This window comes from Styela clava, chromosome 15 (assembly GCF_964204865.1).
Source record: "Styela clava chromosome 15, kaStyClav1.hap1.2, whole genome shotgun sequence".
NCBI classification, from domain to species: Eukaryota; Metazoa; Chordata; class Ascidiacea; order Stolidobranchia; family Styelidae; genus Styela; species Styela clava.
In genome coordinates, this window is record NC_135264.1 from 13,960,920 (window position 1) to 13,982,752 (window position 21,833).

Consider the following 21,833-nt stretch of genomic DNA (forward strand, 5'->3'; position numbering starts at 1 on the left):
AACATAGTTTAAAAATTACTTAATTATATATCAAACTATTTTATAGCCATGCCATGAAGCACACTTGAACTACCTTTTAAAAAATTTGAAGCAGATCTGAAGACTGTAGTCATCTTACACACAATGCTAAACAATGCATAAAGCATTAATACTCATTACTAGAATTCAGGATACAGACATGACGAGTAGAAACTAAGTCTGATGTAAAAACATGTCAAAGGAAATTATTATATGGCCCACGCTTGTTTATATAATATGATTTCCAACACAATAAGTAGTAACAAAAGCAATAATTGACGCATTAAAAAGTCGACAAGGTAGGGTGGGAAAATCACTGCAAAACTCAATGCAAAATACTTGACAGACAACGTTCAGTGATAAAGAAGAAACTTTGAGTTTTGTCTTTTTTACGGATTTCGCTTCGGATTATTGTCTTTACATTCTGATTTGTTACTTTGAACAAATATTTTCAGAAAAAAAATGTATGCATTTTTTTATTTGCTTGTGATGCCTTCATGGAAAATCTAAATAAACTTACCGCATATCTTGGCATATAAGCCGAGTTTAAAGCTAGAAACTTAAAAAAATGCCAAACTAAGGAGACGGCTTATATGCGCATAACTCACACTGAAACGAAATGACATTATGCTAATTTAACAGCTACAACTCGTACGACGTGATACGATTTGTAGGGTCAGCTGATATGCAAATATTTATAAATTCACCGTCTTAGGGCCGCTTTTAGGGGGTTGGCTTATATGCAAATCAGCCTATATGTCAAGATATTCTCACTAATATGATATGATGGGTGAAATAATTCGAATAATCGGAAGAGAATTAAATTGTAAATGATTTGAACTGTTTTTGCTGAAAGTTTCTAATTAAGACATGGGGCTTATCAACATATACCCATGGATACAAAATATGTGAACGTGTTAAATGATATGTAGTTTTATCAGTGTAACCCCTGTTCCCTGATGAGTTTGAATATTTAAAATCGAAAAAGTTGATCAACAAATTTTCATAAATTTGATGCGTTTGAAAGAAATACATCACAAGAAATCACATGAATGCTCTTGCTTTGTACACTATATTATATGAATTTCATCACCCTATTTAAATAGTCACGCGACACAGTAACAAATTCACAGACCAGCTGTTCATGCTGGTAATATCACAAACATACTAAGCAATTATTACCCAAGCCATTATCAGAAAAGTCTAAATAAAAATCCAAATAATTATTGATAAAAACCAGTTTGTGTAACCAATGTCTAAACAGAAAAGAAATTTAGAAAGCAATAAAAAGCTGTAATTCAAAATCAATTAATATGCAGGCCATATATATCAATATAATAGGAAGCAATGCATCTGTGTCATAGGTATTAATGTCCCAACATAATGGTGAGTCACATCACACGTTTTAACACCGAAAACAAGAGAACGCCTTATGACCAGATACCCTAATATACGGTAATATTGGATTTTATTTCTGATGCATGAGTGTAAACAAACATAAAACAAGTATAATACATACTTGAAATTTGACGATATCTTTTTCGAAACCTACCATAGGAAACTGATTTCAATACAACAACTTAATCATGTTAACATAACTTAGCTCATTGTAAACCATATTTAAGCAGTAAGAGCAAATAATTGAAAAAATGTATGAAAAAAACTTTCCATGATTTTGGACATTTCAAAATAACAGTTTAGGAAAAACTTTAAAATTTCTATTTTTTCAAACTAACTATTTCTGAAGATATGCCGGTTATAAAAATATAAACGCCTAAAATATATAAACAACTACTATGTCTATGTATGTGGCTATTTTTATCAATTATTTTATTGTACTGATGATTATTTTATTGTACTGATGAACTATGAAAAAGGGGAAATGAGCTAGACGGTTTAATAGCAGCGGGAGCAATAATAAGCATCAATTGCTCAAAAGGGTACTTTGCAATCTTCCATGTGGTGAACAGCCACATTTAGCCTGTGCTTTCTTACTTCCAAACAATACATTTGGCTGAGGAATCCTGGTACAGCAATTCGAAAAGTTGGCAAAATTTGCATCATCGACTTACAAGTGTGTATGATGTTTTACATCAACAAACAACCAATCAATACTTTAAATTGGTGACCGTACATTTGAACCCATGTACATTTGAACCCATGCGTATATCCACAGGTTCAATCTATATGCGGGTGCTAAAACCCATGGGTTAGGGTTAGTATGGGTTTAACTATCCGTGAAACAAAAAAAATTCCATAGGTGCAATAGCATACAGGTGCAATTGTCATGGGTTCAAATGTACGTGGGTTCAAATGTAATGGAACCCTTTAAATTTAGTTGAAATGAAAATTTATATAAAAATTTCATTGAATTATTAAAAATGTGGATCCGTAGAAATAATACCGTTGAGTAATCACTATCTTGTCAATTTTGACATGATCTATAAATACATTGCCAATTATATTCTGTGCCAGCGTAAGATTAGGATTTTAACACAATAAATGACTAAGCATAATTTGCCTTTTTACAAATTTTAATTTTGATATTTTTATTCAAATAATCATATTAAACACATTTGAATGAATTACAGAGAGGGAAGTCTTGTTTTGAATAAAATGTATTTCCATTTTAAGAACCACAATTTTGATTTTCAATTCCCATTGTATGGGAAAGTCCACTGGTATTTCCAAATATAAATACTATTCTATTCAAGATTATAATTTCAATCATTTCAAGCACTGTATATTTCAAGTGGAATGGAATCATAATTATTAGAATGTTTCTTCAAATAAATATTAAACGAATGATATTTATTCATATTAAAATTATTAGACATAAAATAACCTAATATTCTTGGAAAGCCCTGACAAAAATATTTTGGTGCCATAGAAATTTTTGATATGATACAAGAAGGGCATTCCCAAAATTAGTCAAATATTAATAGCAAATTGATTACATTTTGAATGGTAATATCTATATTACAAGAACTGACATTGTAAAAAATAGATATAGAACAATGTTATCTCAAATATTCTGCATTACTAAATGAAAATTTTGTGTGAATTTCTCTGTTGAAGATGCCTCAATTTAGAATATATTCGATAGGTATTCTACGGTTAACAAAACAAAATTTAGAATAGTAAATTATTTTATTTTGGTTATTTATTCCTGGCAATGAATAGTTCTGTTATAATGAATGATCAAAACGTGAATTTTAGCAAATTAGCTATATTCTAAAAAAAACTTCTAAATATGCATTTAATCATATTTTATTTTTACGCTAATTTTTCATACTTAACTGTATAAATACTGTAATAAAAAACCCAATTATTGTCAAATTATATAACTATTTTGTTGGCCAAACGATCAATTAATATATCTAATTGGAAGATATATCAGTGGCAAAAAAAATCATAAAATATCTTTTGAATTTGTTTATTCTTATATGTATTGGGCACAGATAAGCAGGTAAAACTAACAAGACAAAATTTTCATTTTTTTTCTATTTTTGTTGAACTACTATTCCATACATGTTTAGAATATATATGTCACTTTTCCCTAACCAGAGATGCACACAGCAAATCAGTATGCTAAGTATAAATAGATTCAATATCGGTAGTTACAAATTCTTGATTTCAAAATAATCCCCTTTGAAAAATTATCGTATTGTGTATTCAAAGAGTTTCACAATATGGCCAAAAATGCTTTAATAAAATTTTTTAACCTTTATAAAATACATTTTCATTTTCAAATAAACTCATTGAATAGACTGTAGATTGACTTTTATGTGCTTTCCGTATAACATGACCTTATTTACATATTCCATATTTTAAAATATCATTTAGGAAAAAATTCGGAATTGGAAATTATACATATTTAGTGGGATTCAAATCACCAATTATAATAACGAATTTAAATATACTTGAAATGACCTGAGTGACTAAAAATTTGAATAATCTAAACAGGCATGTCTCCAACACATAGGTCACATTGAAACGACTCTTTGATTAAGTTCGTTTTACTGACAAAAGACTATAAAAATAGCCGGCTTGACCTTATGCACATTGGTATTATATTAATGGTATATAGTCTTTTGACAGGTCACATTTGGCTTGAATTCATAATCGTATTATCATCGATCTTGCATGGGGATATTGATATATGGTGTAAGAGAAGTATGGACCATACTTGGTATATTGTGAGAAGTAAATGCCAGGAAACCTTATAATGTGTCGATTTTATAATGTGATAAATATCAACTGTCAACAGCATGTTGTAATACCAATGTATATCAGACATAAAAAATAAATACAATTTGTTTCCAAGGTTAGGCTATAAATACATACTTAGTCAATAACATAAATTTTAATACATTATTAGCATTTATACGACATAAATCACCCATTGAGAATTGCAAAAAAAATTGATTCATCCGTAAATAACTACCAGTTTTTCCATAAATTGAGCAATCATGCGACAAAAAGAGTAGAGTATAATCTGCCAAGCTATTCAATCATACCTATCCTAGAATAACATGGGCGACTGTCTTGCGCAAAACCATTGAAATTAAAATTGAAAATGCAACAGTAGTCTTCAAAATACAATACGAAACTGAATATCAAATTATTCTTGCTTTTTTTAAGCTTGTTAATCCGTTTAAAATCTCTGAACCAGTGGTTTTCAAACGGTGGGTCGTAGACAATTTTTTGAGGGGGCGTGAAACTAATTAAAAATAAAAATATTTGTTAGATTTGATCTTACCCGCCTTATTTTGGATATTTACATCTCGAAACTTTTCATTTATTTCATCATTTACATTCCATTCACATATATTTTATTTGTTTTTTAATAAAACTTACTTTCGCCTTACTATCTGTTATTTGTAGCTTATTAATAAATACCGTAGTTATTTTTGAGGTGGGGCACGAGACTTGACAAATTCTAAAAAGGGGCGCGGCTTATAAAGTTTGAGAACCACTGACCTATGTGATATGATATTTCACCTATAATCTCAGGTTTTATTTTAATTCATTCAAACACTGTTTTTATTTCATCAAGCACGCTTAAGTTATCCATATATCTTGTTATTTTATAATACCACAATTAATATTAGAAATATATATCGCTAATTAAGACTATGCAACTATGTATGCTAAAAAAAACTTCAAAAATAAAAAAAATAAAAATTGTTATTATGTACTGCGAAAAAACATAGGCATAAGTAAAAGAAAAGTATTGTCAATTTCGAAGACAATGCCTATGTGTATGAGTGAAGCGGCAAGGAACATAAAATGATAAAACGAAACTGTATATCCACGAAAAAAACATACCCTCAATGAAAAGGCAAATAAAAGTGTATCAACATAAGGCAATAACTGCAATAAGGGGTAAAAAGCAAAGTAAAATAAGAACAAGGAATAGGCAGGTTGCAAAACTTTAAAGTAGAAAATATACATACCGATAACGGTAATAAGAATCAACAGTGAAAAGGGAATATCTCATACCAACAAATTGTGACCCAGAAGTTTTTAGGTAGAACGATTATTATGATTACCGAACCATCCAATTTTTAAAAAATCTTTCAAAACTGAAAAATTTTTACGTTTAAAACTGTTCTGATATTAGTGAGAATAAAATAAATTCTCAGCATGTAACAAGTCAGTCTGTTGTACCATAAAGAACCTGTGTATTATGAAGATTCAAATTGCAGACATATCAGTAAAATTGTCAGGTGAAGTCAATTGTTTCCACCCAGAAATAGGCCCAGCCCGACCTTCGCAAAATCAATTCTCAAATTATATAAAGTGAGACAACTATTTGTATGGTTCGTATTCACTCTATTCGATCTGACAAGGACTCACATAAGTAGCCACCGAAATTCGAGAATATATAACATTCTATTCTTTCAGGCTGGTTCGGCATTGTGTACCCAACTTCTTATATCCTGAGTAAAGTGGATGGCGTGGGATTCAAACCTGTGATTATTACATATGATACCAACGTAGTTAAGTCTAGCGCTTCACCCACTAGGCCACGACAATTCTTGTAGTTCTTTTACTTACTAAAATAGTGAGAAACGGATAAATTTAGGTCTTCATCTTCTATATTGTCAAGATTATCCAACAAACTTGCCTTCGGGCCGCTGACTTTGACACTATAAGTTCTGGGAGGGGAAATACCCTCATTGTCCGCAGATGTGGAACTCCTTTGATGGCTGTTTTCCGCTTCTGGTTTCGATGTAGGAGAAAATTGATCATATTGTTGTGGGGTAGAAAAGTGTGCGTCATTACCCCCTGAAATATGGAATGGGTTCGAAGGGGGTAAATTAGAATAACCCCCATTTATGTTTGAATTAGTAAATGGGTTGGATACCTGAGGGGATTGAGCAGTTGTTACATGTAAAGGTTGGTTCAACTCCAAGCTGTCAAATGGTTCTGGGGTGCTAACAAGGCCGGGGGTGCTTGGGGACACGGGGGTGTTACCAGGTTTGGAATCTGAAGGATCGTTTTGATCCATTCCAGAAGGTATTCCCAGGAAATCTGGAGTGTTCGGAAACGGTACTTGACCATATTGTTGTGCTCCTTGCGTTGGATAACTTGGACCAGAGACGTAGGGTGAATAAGGTCCCAGGACTGGTATATTATGAGGCATTTGTGGAGGCCACATTGAAAATACTGGAGAAATTGGAAGCATATTATGCCCTGATGGGTCCCAATTTACTGGCACAGCTGCGGCAGCGTGTGGGTGGTGGTACATTACATTGCTAAAATACTGTGGTATGGATATATGGGGTTGTGGTGTATAACCCTCAAAAACACTGTTTTCTCTAGATGGTATAGGATTCGGTTTTTGATTCTCAAACACGCTGTTTTCTCTTGAAGGGGTGTAACTCCTTGCCTCGGAATTCGATTTTATTGAGTTTTTTAACTCGAGTTGTTTTAGGGCTTCATTCACAGCATCCACTCCAGGTGGGGCATAAATGTCGCTATTTTTATGCGGAATTGAAGATTCAATATTTTGTGACGGCATTACAAGAGACGGATCCTCAGATTCCACCGGAATTAAATTCCGAGTGTCGTATCTCATATCGTTTGTACGCAAATTCGGAGATGAGGGTTTACCCAACTGGGGTTTGTTTGAAGTAATTGAAGCATTCGGAGTCAGGTCGGTAGAGGATGTATCAGAAACTTGCTCTTTGGGTAACATCTTAATATCAGCACATATTGCTTCGAGTCTTGTTAAAATCGCCAACATAGATGGCCTTTTGTTACGTCTTTCGTGACAGCAACCGAGTGCCAATCTCACGAATCTCAGTGCAATAATTCGAGGTAGTCTCTCCAACTCTGGAGATTGGTGCTCAAACAGACGATCCTCTGCCCCTTCTAGACCTCCTCTACCCAAACCATTCGCAAGATCATCCATATAGTCTCTGAGCAAGGTTACAGCCCTTTTCTGATTTCGATCAAATGCTCTGCGACCAGTGTAAAGCTCATGTAATACAACACCAAACGCATAAGTATCTACTTCAACAGATAATTTTTTACTCTGTAAGTACTCAGGTGCAAGATACCCAATTGTACCTGGGGTGTGTTCATCACCCAAATCAATATAACTCCCTGTCTTATGCCTGCTAGGACCCTCTCTCGCAAGACCAAAATCTCCGAGCTTCGCATGATAACTGTCTCCGAGTAGTATATTCGCAGTTTTGATATCACCATGTATTAGAGGTTTAGATTTTTCTTCATGTAGAAAACGAAGGCCCCTGGCTGCGCCACAAGCGACATTCAATCTTGTTAACCAACTTAAAGATTCCTTTTCTCTCAAACGCTGAAGACAGTCCTGTAACGAACCATTTTTCATGTACTCATAAATTAAACATGGATTGTCACCATCCACAGACCAGCCGTACAATGGGACAATATGTGGATGCCTATAATCCGCAAGATAACGTAACTCATTCCTCAAATCAGTGTTCCCCTTGTATTTACCTCGCAACGACATATGGGTGTTGTTCGTTGTCATTGTTAACACTTTACACGCATATACAGTATTCTTTAGAACGACTTTATATACTTTACCAAAAGCCCCGGCACCTAATTTCATTTCTGAAGCGAAGTTTTTTGTCCCTTTTTTAATATCAGCGTAGGAATGATGTGTAGTGTCGATTCCGCCAATTTTTTCCACGTCCGTACCTCCAGAATGAGACGAGCTTGAGGAGTCACTTTCCGTAGGCCTCCGTGGTTTGTCGTAGAAATGCATTCCACCGAAACCATATTGCGCATTAGGCAAGACCGGACTACTAATTTCTTCAAGGTTTTCCAAATTTTCTGCCACTAATTTAACAAGTCCAATCTTTTTTAATACGTGAGACAGCGTAACAATTTTGTAATTCCTGTATCCACATTCTCGTAGCAAATTATCAGTCGGACTTTGTTTTTTTGCGAAGGCAAGAAGAAAATTTTTACTATCTGTTTCGTTAAATCCGAGCTCGGTTACTAAAAGCTCCCAATAACCATCCTGCAATGTGATTGAATAATCGATGAAAGTGCAAATGTTCTTACGCTTTTGGTGCGGAATTTCATCAATTGCTTTTAAGCTCATAGGCTGGTGCCCTTGGCCCAGAGATGCAGGGAACATAATTCTTGCTGTACTATATTTCCATCAGAAGTTAATATCAAGACCAATTGATGTAAATTAACGCCAAATTTGTGTGTAATTATAATTAATTAAAACAAGACATACTAGTAATCTGAAATAGAAATAATACATGCAAATAGACGTATAGTATAAGTTAATTTGTACTAATAAATTAAAAGCACATAATATGAGCACTCATTTAAATATGCTGATAAAAGCCTCGAGATAAGAGCAAAAAAGTTAGAAACAAAAAGTTTCTCCAGATATCAAAAAGCAATAGCCTATATAGTTCTGAAATAAGTTCCAGTATCAAACCTATACCCAGAAAACTTAGAACCATAATGAGATTATTCGGTACTCCCGTAGTGTGTGTAACAGTTTAGGGTTAGGCCATAATTTTATTCAGATTCTCCTTATTTTAGTTCTATTACCAGTTCGGGGACTGTCTGTATTAGCCAAGTGAATATACCCCCTGCCCTGCCCATAGGTTTCCGTCCCTTTACACAACTTGATGTAAAGTAGGCGAACAAAATTAGTTCCCCCCATATTGGTACACATACTTCTGGAGCGCCAAATATTCTTTATAATAATAGTTCCCAGTAATGTCAAAATTTTTTTTTTATGATTTCAGAAAACTGTAATTATTGTTTTGGCTATATCTGAGTAGTATGATATAAATGGACCTAGCATAATACCGCATATACAGGCTATAAATCCCAAATAATATCCCTTATAAACAGTTCACTTCGGCGTTAACCCAGATGTAGTAAACATCAAAAATAAAACGTCAAATATATTATATGGAGCTCGAATATGCATTCCTTGTGCCCCTCGAGACATAGTTTGTTTTTTTCAGTTTATTTTAAATAAAATATCACAAAAAAATTTCCTAAAATAAAATATTAAATCAATTAAAATTTCCTACAATTTGATTAACAAATTTGATATATAGCTGAAAAAAGTCATGCAATTTAAAAAATACACTAAAGAATGAAAGCTTACTAAGCCAATTTTTTTTCTTACTCAAAACAAAACATAAATAACTGTAAACATCAGTAAAAGAGACTGATTATTGAGTGTTTATAATAAGCATATTTTTCCTTATAGTAGAGTTAAGCAGAAACACATTTTTCAAACAATTAGGAAATTCCCAGATATTCGGCTCATCAGCTCCCGTAACTGACTCAAATATATTATTCAATTCCCCTTGTGCCAACCTTGAATTCAACGTTGATAGAAACACTTTCATTTACTTTTTCTCTCTCAAACATTTTACAAGTTATCAACTTACTTATTCACAAAATATCGTTGAAATATCTTTAACAAAATAAATAACATAATATGTTAATAGAAACAGTCAAGTTCCTGACAGTGTAGATCAGACACATTTCACATCACAAACACATTAACCAAAAATTATTATTTTTTTGAACAACCACTGGTATTTATAATCAATTACTCCATCAGATGCAATCGTGACATCGTCATGAAAAATACACGTAACAAATAATACAATATTGGGATAAATAATTTTTTCCATAAGAAGTTTTATTTAGCTCTTAATAAGACTTTGGACGTGCCCTCAATGATACATAAAAAGCTATGTTTGGAAATTTGAATACTCAGAATGTTTCCGATTTGATATCGAAGGTAATCTGAATATTTATGGCATCATGGGTAGGTAATATAAATAAGTTTAACCCAAAAATTCTGTTTAGCCTGTGACAGTATGATTCAAATTATTTCATAAACAAATAACTTTTAACCTATCAGTAGAATCTTATTTGAAGCCTTGTTCGGAGATGTATATACACAACTTAAATTTTTTTTAATTTATTTTGATGTGCTACGATAATTGGAGGTTTGAACTTATTTTTGGGCTATTACGTATCAAGGTAAAGTTTGTTTTAAAATGTCATCATTTTCTTTTTTATTTAGTGCTTGAATTTCATAAGCTCTTTTTTCAAAAGCTTTTACCATAGTTCTTACAATCTCATTAAAAACCATATTTGCTAGTTGAGAATATAAAAGAGATCGGAATTCAAAAGAAACCTGAAAATCAATGACACATGAATTTTTAGTCCGTCCTGGCGTAAAATGCCATATGCATAGTAAAGAATTAAAAAGCAATCCATCGGTACAGATCGCTTTCACTAAATGTGGTTTTGCACAGGTAACAGTGGAATTGTATTTCTCCGTAATTTTACCAAACCCGACTTCAAGTTTTGCACGCTTCACTGGTCCTTTCGTTGATATAACATTACTTTTTTTGCACCAAGGTACGAATTCGCTGTAGCGATCTACATCTTCAACAATGCAATACATGAGTTCTAAGGGATATCTTAAAGTTTTCCGCTCAGAATATTCAAGTTTGCGACTCATAAAACCCTTCGTAAATTTTGATGTGAAATTTTTGCTTTGCAGACTTGAACTGTTGAGTAGTCTTTGATTCACACAAACAACACATAGTTTTGTAGGCTCGACGTGTAATATTGACTGCGTAATCCTTGTTACATTCACATTGGTATTCCATCCGATTTGTATAGTTCGTCTCAAACATTGCATTGCCGTTATTTGCAAAAAAATTGCCCTAATATAAAAAAAATTGCAAAAGCCCTAAAAGTTGCTTAATTTAGACTAGCTGTAAAATAAACTATAAATAACAAATTCCGCAACTTTTTGTTTGAACGACGCCAAATTATCAGGAAAAAAACTTGCAGCGCATCTCTGCTGTCTTCATTCAAAAATCCATTTTATGAAGAATAAAGGCCAGAAAGGCAAAAGGTCAACTCCTCTTTTCCTTCAAAATACAGAAATACTAAAATAATCACTCATGTTCGCTAAACTCAGTTAGGAAAATGAAGTAATAGGGTACCGGTACTACCGGGTACCGATATCTATTTTTGATTTTGACATATAGAAAGCTTGCTCACTCGCAGGAGTTTAGTAGATACCGGTACGAAATCTATTTTCAAGTACGGTACGGTAACGCTGTAACGGGAATAAATTCAGTCCGTCTGCACACTGATAGACTACCAGCACGGTACCATGTCCGCGTGGAGTCAAAATAAATCCATAACTAGCTTTGTACCTTAGCATCCGGACCAATCCTACAGCCTTACACATCATTATCACCAGTGGAATTACTGAATTAATATTGAGATAAACAGATACCGTCATGAATGCGACTGTTGACCAAGAGCGCTATCAGGTCACACAAATGCCAAATCGTTAATTTGCGCGAAAATTAGGACATTCTCTTTTCGCGGTAACATCGTCATGTCCATCATAGAAACGTCGATAAGCAGGGAATATTGGTATTAACATCTATCCTGGAGATAGCGTAGTTGATCGATTGATTTTTTACGACTAAAATGATAGACCAAGACCTAATTGGGAGGTATCGCACCAAAACCCCGGAAACGGTTTATTTTAATGTGCGTTTGCGAGAATCTTTTTCTTCTTCGGATACACACTTGATCAAAAAGTTACGCCTGTATGCGGCTAGAGATGTCAATCAAAAGATGTTTCTCAGGATCGACTTCCTAGCTTCCTGATGAACATCTCGAACACTTCAACAAGATGGTGGTGCAGGATTACTACACCACTAATAACAGAGCAATTCTTGAAACACACACAAATGTCGCTATCAGTACGGCCTCTTCTGAGTACGGAGTTTGGCTAAAAAGTGATCCCATGTTTTATAAAGAAGTGTTCTCATGAACTAAAAAAGGACCCTTAGAATAAATATTAGAAGTAATAGCCCACTATGCTCTTCAAGCATATACAAGTATGGTACTGAAATTTTGAACTTTACTGGTCCATTAGCTGTGGGGGAACTGTCCATTAGTGTCCAAGTGTGTAGTGTACTGTCCAAGTGCGGATACAAATATCTATGGACGCACAATGGAAAGGTACTAATAAGAAAGAACACAATGACTGCTACCATCCATATTGAGAGTGATGCTGACCTTTCATTAATCAAGTAGGTCACTTAAACATAATTTGTACACTTTACAATGTATTCTTGGAAAAATTTATGTTTTCCTTAATATGGCTACTTGTCTTATATCACATTGCAATTATCTTTTGTCATCTTAAATGGCCAATTCTAGTAACTCTCAATTAGTTTTTTCCAGTGATGTCACAATGTGCAGTAATATAGAAGTTCATAATTTAAAGTCTATCCAATCTTTATCTGACTTAATAATTTTCCATGTAAATATTCGATCCCTACAAAAAAATATTGATGACTTGATAACTCTTTTAAACAATTTTCCATCTCCTCCCCATATAGTAGCAATAAGCGAGTCAAAATTATCAAGTGACAATGTTTCTAATATTAATATGGATGGGTATAGTTTCATACACATGCCTTCTACCACCAAAGCCGGTGGTGCTGGTGCTTTTATCCGTGACGACCTTACCTATAATGAAATTTCAATTTATAATCTTAATTACCCGAACTGTGAGAATGTATGGTTCGAAATCACTTTGGCCAGTACTGACAATAAATTAATCGTTGGTGTGATATATAGACACCCTCGAAATGATGTTCCTCATTTTACTGACATGTTGGAAACTTCTCTCGCTAAATTGGCAAACAAACAATTTTTGATAATTGGAGATTTTAACATCAACTTACTTTTAACACCTAGTAACGCTCATATTGCAAATTATGCCAATATGCTCATTTCACACAATGCCACATCCCTAATCACTGACCCAACTAGAGTTAGCCGTACATCAGCAACTCTCATTGATCATGTATATACAAATATCAGAAACCTAAAAATAGATTCCCACATAGTTCTGTCAGACATCACAGACCATTTTCCGATCATGTGCTGTCTGAGAGGCATCAAACCATCATACACATACAATCGCAGAATGTCAAGGGACATGTCAACATTCTCAATCGATTGCTTTCGTAGTGATGCAGAGGTAATTTTTGCTAATCAATTTGCTGGAATTAATTTAAATATCCAAAATTTTAATAGCGTTTTTGACAACTTTATAAAGTCATTTGTTCACCTAATTGATCGCCATGCCCCACTTCGACCACTTTCTCGGCGTCAGAAAAGGTTACAATTAAAACCATGGTTAACCAAAGGGCTAAACGCTTGTATTCGACACAAAAATAAAATGTTTAAAACTCACTTCTTGAAAGGTAACAGTTCCCAGAGCTCTTACTTTAAACAATATAGAAATATTTTGTCAAGAACCATAGATAAAGCTAAACAAATCTATTATCAAAATCTTATTGCTACAACCAAAGGTAATCCCAGGTCAACATGGCAAATAGTTGGCCAAATCACAAATGCAAAAAAGAAATTGAAGCATAAAATTGATGAAATTAATACTGAAAACGGTTGTATAACTAGAGATGAACTTTTAATCGCAACAGAATTTAACAAATACTTCTCAACAATTGGGTCCAGCCTGGCTGATAAGTTTTCCAATGATACAGCTAACTTCGAACCTTTTCTCCGCAATCGTGTGAGCCAATCCATCTTTTTGAGCTCATCCACCGCGAATGAAATTTTAATCGAAATACAAAATCTCAACGACAGGAAGGCTGTAGGACCAGACAACATCCCAGCGCGCTTCATCAAATTAGTTGCGGATATAATTGCCCCTTGTCTCTCAAGATTCTTCAATTCCTCGCTGTTACTTGGAATTTTTCCTTCATCTCTCAAAACCGCCCGGGTTATTCCTCTTTTCAAATCTGGAAATAAAAAATTAATTTCAAATTATAGACCAATATCAATCCTCTCAGCAATTGATAAAATGTTTGAGCGTTTGTTACATAAAAGACTAGCAAATTTTTTAACTAAATATGATGTAATAAATAAATATCAATTCGGTTTTCAGAGCAATTATTCTACATCACATGCCATTTTAGATACAGTGTCATATATCTATGATAAATTGGAAAGAAAGGAGTATGTCAGTGCAACTTTTCTAGATCTAAAGAAAGCTTTCGATACTGTGAATCATGACATCCTGATTTCTAAGTTGAGGCATTATGGTATACGGGGAATTGCAAACAAACTCATTTCTAGTTATTTGAATAATAGATCTCAATATGTTCAAGTGGGATCATACTGTTCTTCTCCCTTACCGGTGACGCACGGAGTTCCTCAAGGTAGCTGTTTGGGCCCTCTCCTTTTTCTCGTATATATTAACGACATAACTTATTGCTCTTCATTATTTTCCAAATTGTTCGCTGACGATACTAATCTCCTTGACAGCGACAAATCTTGTGCAGTTCTTCAGTTGAGAGTAAATACTGAAATTGCAAAAGTGTCAAGTTGGATGAAAGCCAATAAATTAACACTAAACATTGAAAAATCAAAATCTATGTTAATATCTCCATACCAATGCAAATCAAAAAATGTTTTGGAAATCCAAATTGATAATAAAAAATTGGAAAATGTCCATTCCTTTAAATATCTTGGTATATACATTGATAGTAAAATGAAGTGGGATATTCACTTGTCCAACCTGGCCGTTAAATTATCCAAGTCTGTTGGAATGCTATACAAGCTTAGAAGATACACATCGCTTACCACCTTACGCATGATTTACTATTCCTTATTTCAAAGCCATATTCAGTATGGCATAATTGCTTGGGGTTCAGCTGATAAAACCTTATTACACCGCATTGAAATTATTCAGAACCGAGCAATTCGTGCAATTTCTGCTGCCAGTTATATTTCACGACTTAGTCCTATTTATCATAGTCTTAAAATTATTAAATTAGCAGATATTTATGAAATTGAGGTATTGAAAATAATGCACCAACATCACTGCCAAAAACTCCCTTCTGCTTTCACCAACTATTTTTTAAAACAGAGCAACGTTCACTCTTATGAAACGCGTTCCTCTGTCGGGTGCTCATATTATGTAAATCGCTTCAGCACCAAACGAACTCAAAACTCGATCAAATTCGTTGGTGTTAAATTGTGGAATAACCTCCCTAATAACATTCGATCCAGTAGTTATAATTCTTACAAACATGCACTGAAAAGCCTATATCTTGATGCCTATAGGCCTAGTTGTCATTGATCTGAAAACATTACCTTCTGCTGTTTTCTATATCCATCCATCTTTTTGAAACTTGCCATTTTCTTCTGTCTGCATATTGTGTCCTGGTATTTCCTTACTATTTTCAGCCCAGTGCAATCGACACGAAGTATGCAGATCTCATAATTCATTCTGCACTAATCTGTAGAGCCAATAATTTACTAGCAATCGCTTTAACAGAAAATAGCCACAAATTCAACCCTAGCAGCAAACTCCCGTTGCTGGGTACGCCATCTTGGTGTAGACTGAACGCTGAGTCATAACGCTATTTCGCTGTGCTCCGTACTCAACGAGGCATAACCATTTTATAGATGTCGCTGTTGCGTCGGTCATGACATTCCGTGGTGTATTTTCGATTTGTTGATGTTTTTTATCTGTCTTGTGTTTTATTTAAAAGCAATCTTTTTTTATTCCAAAGTCATTGTGGCATTCCATGGTTTATTTCGCATGTTTTGCCGTTCTTTTTCTTGTATGATTATAGCCTATTTCATGTTTGTTAATCATTCCACGGGGATTGTGACATCCCGTAGTTACTCAGGTTTTTTTCTTGTTGTTTTTCATTTTTCGAATGATTGTGTCCAATTAAGCCAATGTGTAATATTGAGTTCTATTTATTTTTTTGTCTTTTTGTATGATCGTGTTAGTTTATTAAGTTAATGTGTAATATTGAGTGTCCCGTTTCTTATATTTGCTGCTTAATTTCAGCTACAAGGTGTCGCTGACTAGATGACTCTATGAGTCTTTTCGCGACTCCGCGTCAACTGCAACAAGCCGATATCCATTTGACATTTTGTTACATTATATTATTTATTCATTTTTCATATCGCGCATTGTTTTTTTGCATGACGAAAATAAATATCTGAATCTGAATCATTAGCTGTGGGTATTGCATTGTCAGATGAAAACTAAATTGCGTACCAATGTGAATTGATTTCAAATAGGGATTTAGGGTTTCATGCCGTCATTCGTGACGGTAAAGTTGATAAAACGGTTGAATTCTATGCCCTAGTCCGGTTATCACTATATCTCAGAAGAATATGATCATTGCGAATGTAATGACAAAGTTATTCATAGATTAAGAGAAAAAAACGATTACTATTTAGGAATTTTTAATATGTTTGAAACATTTTGTGAAGACATTACTGTTAATGAATGAAAAATTACTGCAATTTAATTAAAAAATCACGTTTGAAAATTCATTGTTAAAACATGACAGTATGCAAAACCCATCCATTTTTGCCTATGGCCAGATGGCACATTTTGGAATTGAAAATTATCTATGTCCTGACACGCCTAGCATATTTATAGTCAGAAGCGCAAAAGATCAATTTCCCCAAAATATATGCAATAGATGATAAAAATCACCTACTTTTTTTTATCATAAAAGACATTTTTCATAAAATTTTACCGAGCATAACTTTGATAGTTAACATGTTGGTAACTACACGTTGGTCAATACAATTACTGATGCATCATCAAAAGATGAACCATGCTTCATACAAAATATCCATATCAGAACTTGACAATTTTGAGTAATACTGGCTACAACTAAAATTTATTTTCAGTAACGAGTGAGATCATAGTAGAATATGCAATATAACCCAATGTGCAGTATAATATGTAGATGTACAGGGTTCTATATATATAATAAGATTGTGAAGATTCAGGAAATGCATAAAAAAAAATTACAACCCTCAGTACAACAGATGAATTTTGACACTCATCAGAAAATCAAGTTTTCCTAATTATCATCTCCATATTGGCAGACAAAACTGGAAGAAAATTCAAAGCTGGAATTCTACATCTGCTAAACAAATTTGAGCAAATATTATATAGATATAGTAAAATGAACTACGAATTGGAGATCGACTTTTGTCAAAAAAATATCAGAATAATAGTGGTAGTACCTAATTTGGAACACAAATAACATTCCCAAACTCAGTAAAAAATTCAGGGTTTAAGACATATCAATCCTGCATACATAAAATCATCATAATTAAATTGTCCTCTTCCAGAGCGTTGTGTATCCTTCATTTGGAAATGATGTGTGCATTGCTGCAGCATCATACAGCAATTAATGAAACCTTCAAAATTTAGAGATCCTCTACGATCGTGGTCAAACTTGTACATCGCTATATTCACAAATGTTGGTGACAAGTTGTAACTGTAAAAAAGATGATATAAGAGTTAATGTTAGAAGTTGCAGCAATGTACATAAGAGGGCGCTTCAGTAGTGTTTGTGTCAATATGGAGTTAACTAATTTTGTTCGCCTACTTTACATCAAGTTGTGTGAAGGGACTGAAACCTATGGACAGGGGGTATTCGGGTATATTAACTTGGCTAGCACAGAAAGACAGTCCCTGAACTCGTCATAGAACTAAAATAGGGAAAATCGAAATAAAACTAGAGCTGCGTGCAGCTTTAACAGGCTTCCCGCGTAAAAAAAACTGAAGACGCGTTTTGCTCACTGGAGCGTGAAAGCGTGGTCAGTCATGCATAAAATTTGCAATTTATGATGGGGGACTTATTATATGCATGTGATGTAAATTTCAAGTCTCTAAGTAGTGTCGTTCTCGAGAATAAGATGAAAATGTAAATTCCTACATTGCTCACTGGAGCGTATCGCCGAGGTCACTCATGCGTATCCTTGACATATCGCATTCGGAACATGTTCATTAATCATTGTTATGGAATTCAACCCAATATCATGTATCAATTTTGAGAAATCGCAAAAAAACTGAAAACGCGTTTTGCTCACTGGAGCGTGGAAGCGTGGTCGGTCATGCATAAAATTTGCAATTTATGATGGGGGACTTATTCTCTGCATGTGATGTAAATTTCAAGTCTCTAAGTAGTGTCGTTCTCGAGAAGAAGATGAAAATGTAAAATCCTATATTGCTCACTGGAGGGTATCGCCGAGGTCACTCATGCGTATCCTTGACATATCGTATCCGGAACATGTCCATTAATCATTGTTATGAATTTCAACCCAATAGCATGTATCAATTTTGAGAAATCGCAAAAAAACTGAAAACGCGTCTTGCTCACTGGAGCGTGAAAGCGTGGTCAGTCATGCATAAAATTTGCATTTTATTGCTAGCTGAGAACTTCTGCACATTTAAGGTGAATTTCAAGTTTGTAGGACCAATTTGAAAAAAAAATAATAAAAATAAATAATAATAATAATAATAAAACACAGGAATACAATAGGTTCCCTGCTGACAAGCAGCGGGAAGCCTAATTATGACCTAACCCTGACCCAGTACACAAACCACGGGAGTACCACAGGAGAAAGTTTGGAAGATAATAAAGTTTGACATCTACTCACACAATTCCTCAGTACAATGATTAAAAATAAAATGCCACAATATATATACATACAGATACATTAATTGGCCCTAAAATGCTGGGTGGGATTGACTTGATTGATATGATCAACGTCATGAATAAGATGCTTTTCTAACTTTTTCTACAAATGGACAAACCATTAATTTTGTATTACCGTAAACATAATTTTATAAATTTCAAAAGGATTGTTCATGGCAGATTCCCTAAAATATTTTTGAATACTCTTATTTTTTTTACTATTGCTTAGGTACAGGGAGTCCTCAGGTTACGACGGTCGCGACTTACGCTGTTACGAAGGCACACTCATAACGCCGTTTCGAGGTTAAGGTCATTGATTTTTGTCATTTACATAGTAAATGATGTGAACAATTGTGAACTATTACGATTATAAACGAATAATCACTAAGCTTCAGTCACATGGTACACAGTTTCAGTGATACTGTACGCAATTTCGGTTGTTCAGACTTACACTGAAATTCGGGTTACACCGCGTCTCAAGAACGGAACAACGTCGTAACTCGTAAGTCGAGGACTCCCTGTATATAGATAATCATTGCTGCGTTTATGTTTGAACAATGTACCATGTATTTTTGTATTTGTAATACATCAATCCATAATTTAGTTTGATTTAGCTCAAAATAATGAGAAACAAATATACAATTTTCTGTCATATTTTGACATGATAGAATTCTGATAGAATGATCATAGATTCCAAGAATTGTCCACAATTCGAATTTGATGAATAATGTGTCGGCAGGTCGGAAAGGTATTTAACCAATTTTTTCAAATATTCCAAATGAACTTTGGAACAAGACCATCATTTCACTTGAACTCGGGGAAAGCGTTTATAGAAAAGTCAGTGATTTGGTACATAATTTTTCAAGTAATTGGAATTAGGCCCTCATTATAAGTGAGCATACAATCTATGCATTAATAGTTCAGAAGGCTATCTTCTGGATGATGAAACATTAATAAAAAGAAGTCAGTTTGAATTTATATATACAAGACTCTGTAAATAATTTATCACGTAATGTCATATTTGGCTATAAATTGTTTGTAAGTATAGTTATAGTATGATCATTAGCCAAGTTTAACAGTGATTTATTCAAAATTTTGACAACTTTCCATTTTTATAAATGTAAAATATACATACCCTAGCCTAGAAATAGCAGTATGAAGTTCTTGGTGGCTGATAGTACCAGATCTATCTTGATCAAAACTGCTGAACACTCCCCTCCATTGGTTAATGAATCCCCACAATTGTCCGAATTCATTAATATCAATCGTTCCTGAGAAATCTCTGTCGAAAAGTCCGATCATTCCATAACAAGTTGCAATGGAAAATCTTGTCCAATCATTGTTTGTTAGAGCCTATTTTTGGATAGGATTTACATATTTACCCTGGTGGAGCGGGAAACCTATGAGACTGTTTAATCATATGGAGAACTACGGCCTCTCGTCCGGTTACCAGTCCAGAAGAGAGGCCGTGGTTCGCCATACTGCCATATGATGTTCATATTGTAAAAGTTGTATTATAATTACAGTATTAAGACAATAAATTTATCAAAATTTATTATGAATTACACATACAGAATTGATTCTGATTTCAACAAGAGCTTCAGGCTGCATATATCTGTATGTAGCCTACACGGTCTCGTTATATGATTTTTGAACATGTTTAAAACAGATCTGATTGTTTCATGAATTTGGATTTACAAAATATGATAATAAAAATTGTTCCATTTGTGGCAAAATAATATTGCAAAACACATATGCTGGTTTGTATAGTTTTTTCATATTGTAAATTGATGCTGTTCTGGTAATGCAGGGTTTTCCAACAAGGGCTGCAGGGAGGAACTCCCGCAACAAATTTTTTTTTATTGTTTTTAGGGGAAAATTTTTACTTCATGCTTGCTCAAATTTTCGACCTTTTCGGTATTCAGGTAATATTATTATGAACTTTTCAAAAGCCAGATTGTGGGTTGGGCGAATACGGTACCAGTGGACTACACTACCATTTCAGTACCGGTATCCAAAATATTGAAATATTAATAGACTACAAACCTGCTGAAGCTCTAATGCAGAAATTCTTCCGCTCCTATCTGCATCAACCGCTTGAAACCATGCCAAAACCGCTGGATCGACTTGTGGAGCGCCATATGCAGGTGCACCTCCATACCCCGGTTGTCCCGGGGGAGCTCCGTAACCAGGGGCTGGTTGACCAGAAGGAGCCCCGTACCCAGGTGCAGGAGCGCCATAATCCTGTCCCGGTGGTGCACCATAGGGTGCAGGTTGGCCTTGGGGGGCTGCATAGCCAGGTTGAGGCGGAGCACCATAACCAGGTGCAGGTTGTCCGTAATGAGCCATAATTTTCAGTCCCACTTTCGATAACAGCGATAAATTAAACAGCGCAACCGATTACCGAACCAGATAATGCTGAGCCACAGGAAAATAAAATAGTGGCATGCGCGGCAAAATTGTGGCACTGAAAATCAACGCCAAGTCAGTCAGTAAGTACGACATAGATATTTCCAGTTCAGTGGTGAGTACAATTTCTTGAAGCCAAACCCTATATTTTTCGCATTTCTGCCCATTTTGATCGATAGCTCTCAACAAATTACGCAAACATTAGGCACGATGGCCAGAGAATGAACCTGCGGGAAATCGTGGCCTCATCTGCCAAGTTCCATCAGTTCCCCGTGCCTGTTAGATGTATTAGATTAGTAGTAAAATTAGAAC

At 34.4% G+C, this 21,833-nt stretch overlaps 2 protein-coding genes and 1 long non-coding RNA gene across 3 annotated transcripts; all 3 read right to left on the minus strand.

Moving 5' to 3' along the window:
- Positions 1-88: 88 nt before the first annotated feature.
- Positions 89-10,545, minus strand: LOC120333726 (uncharacterized). The gene has a single exon (XM_039401061.2). It carries the CDS (start codon positions 8,654-8,656, stop codon positions 6,074-6,076), a length of 2,583 nt encoding a protein of 860 aa, XP_039256995.2. The 5' UTR covers positions 8,657-10,545; the 3' UTR covers positions 89-6,073.
- A 2,010-nt stretch (positions 10,546-12,555) lies between these two features.
- Positions 12,556-16,109, minus strand: LOC144432401 (uncharacterized). Its single transcript, XR_013480591.1, has 3 exons — positions 15,742-16,109; positions 14,781-14,948; positions 12,556-14,384 (listed from the first exon to the last, which is right to left on the minus strand). It is a non-coding gene; the product is annotated as an uncharacterized LOC144432401 (long non-coding RNA).
- Positions 16,110-16,777: 668 nt separating this feature from the next.
- Positions 16,778-21,701, minus strand: LOC120333723 (sorcin-like). The gene is made up of 3 exons (XM_039401058.2): positions 21,159-21,701; positions 20,248-20,465; positions 16,778-17,909 (listed from the first exon to the last, which is right to left on the minus strand). The coding sequence occupies exons 1-3, from the start codon at positions 21,459-21,461 to the stop codon at positions 17,696-17,698; spliced, it is 735 nt and encodes a 244-aa protein (XP_039256992.2). The 5' UTR covers positions 21,462-21,701; the 3' UTR covers positions 16,778-17,695.
- Between the last annotated feature and the right edge of the window lie 132 nt (positions 21,702-21,833).

Excerpts from the sequence above, each read along its gene's own strand:
- LOC120333726 (XM_039401061.2), bottom strand. The coding sequence starts at position 8,656 with ATGTTCCCTGCATCTCTGGGCCAAGGGCACCAGCCTATGAGCTTAAAA.
- LOC120333723 (XM_039401058.2), bottom strand. The coding sequence starts at position 21,461 with ATGGCTCATTACGGACAACCTGCACCTGGTTATGGTGCTCCGCCTCAA. Across the intron at positions 20,466-21,158 it reads CTGCATTAGAGCTTCAGCAG|GCTCTAACAAACAATGATTG; the intron begins GTTTGTAGTCTA and ends ATCCAAAAATAG. Across the intron at positions 17,910-20,247 it reads ACTGCTATTTCTAGGCTAGG|TTACAACTTGTCACCAACAT; the intron begins GTATGTATATTT and ends TCTTTTTTACAG.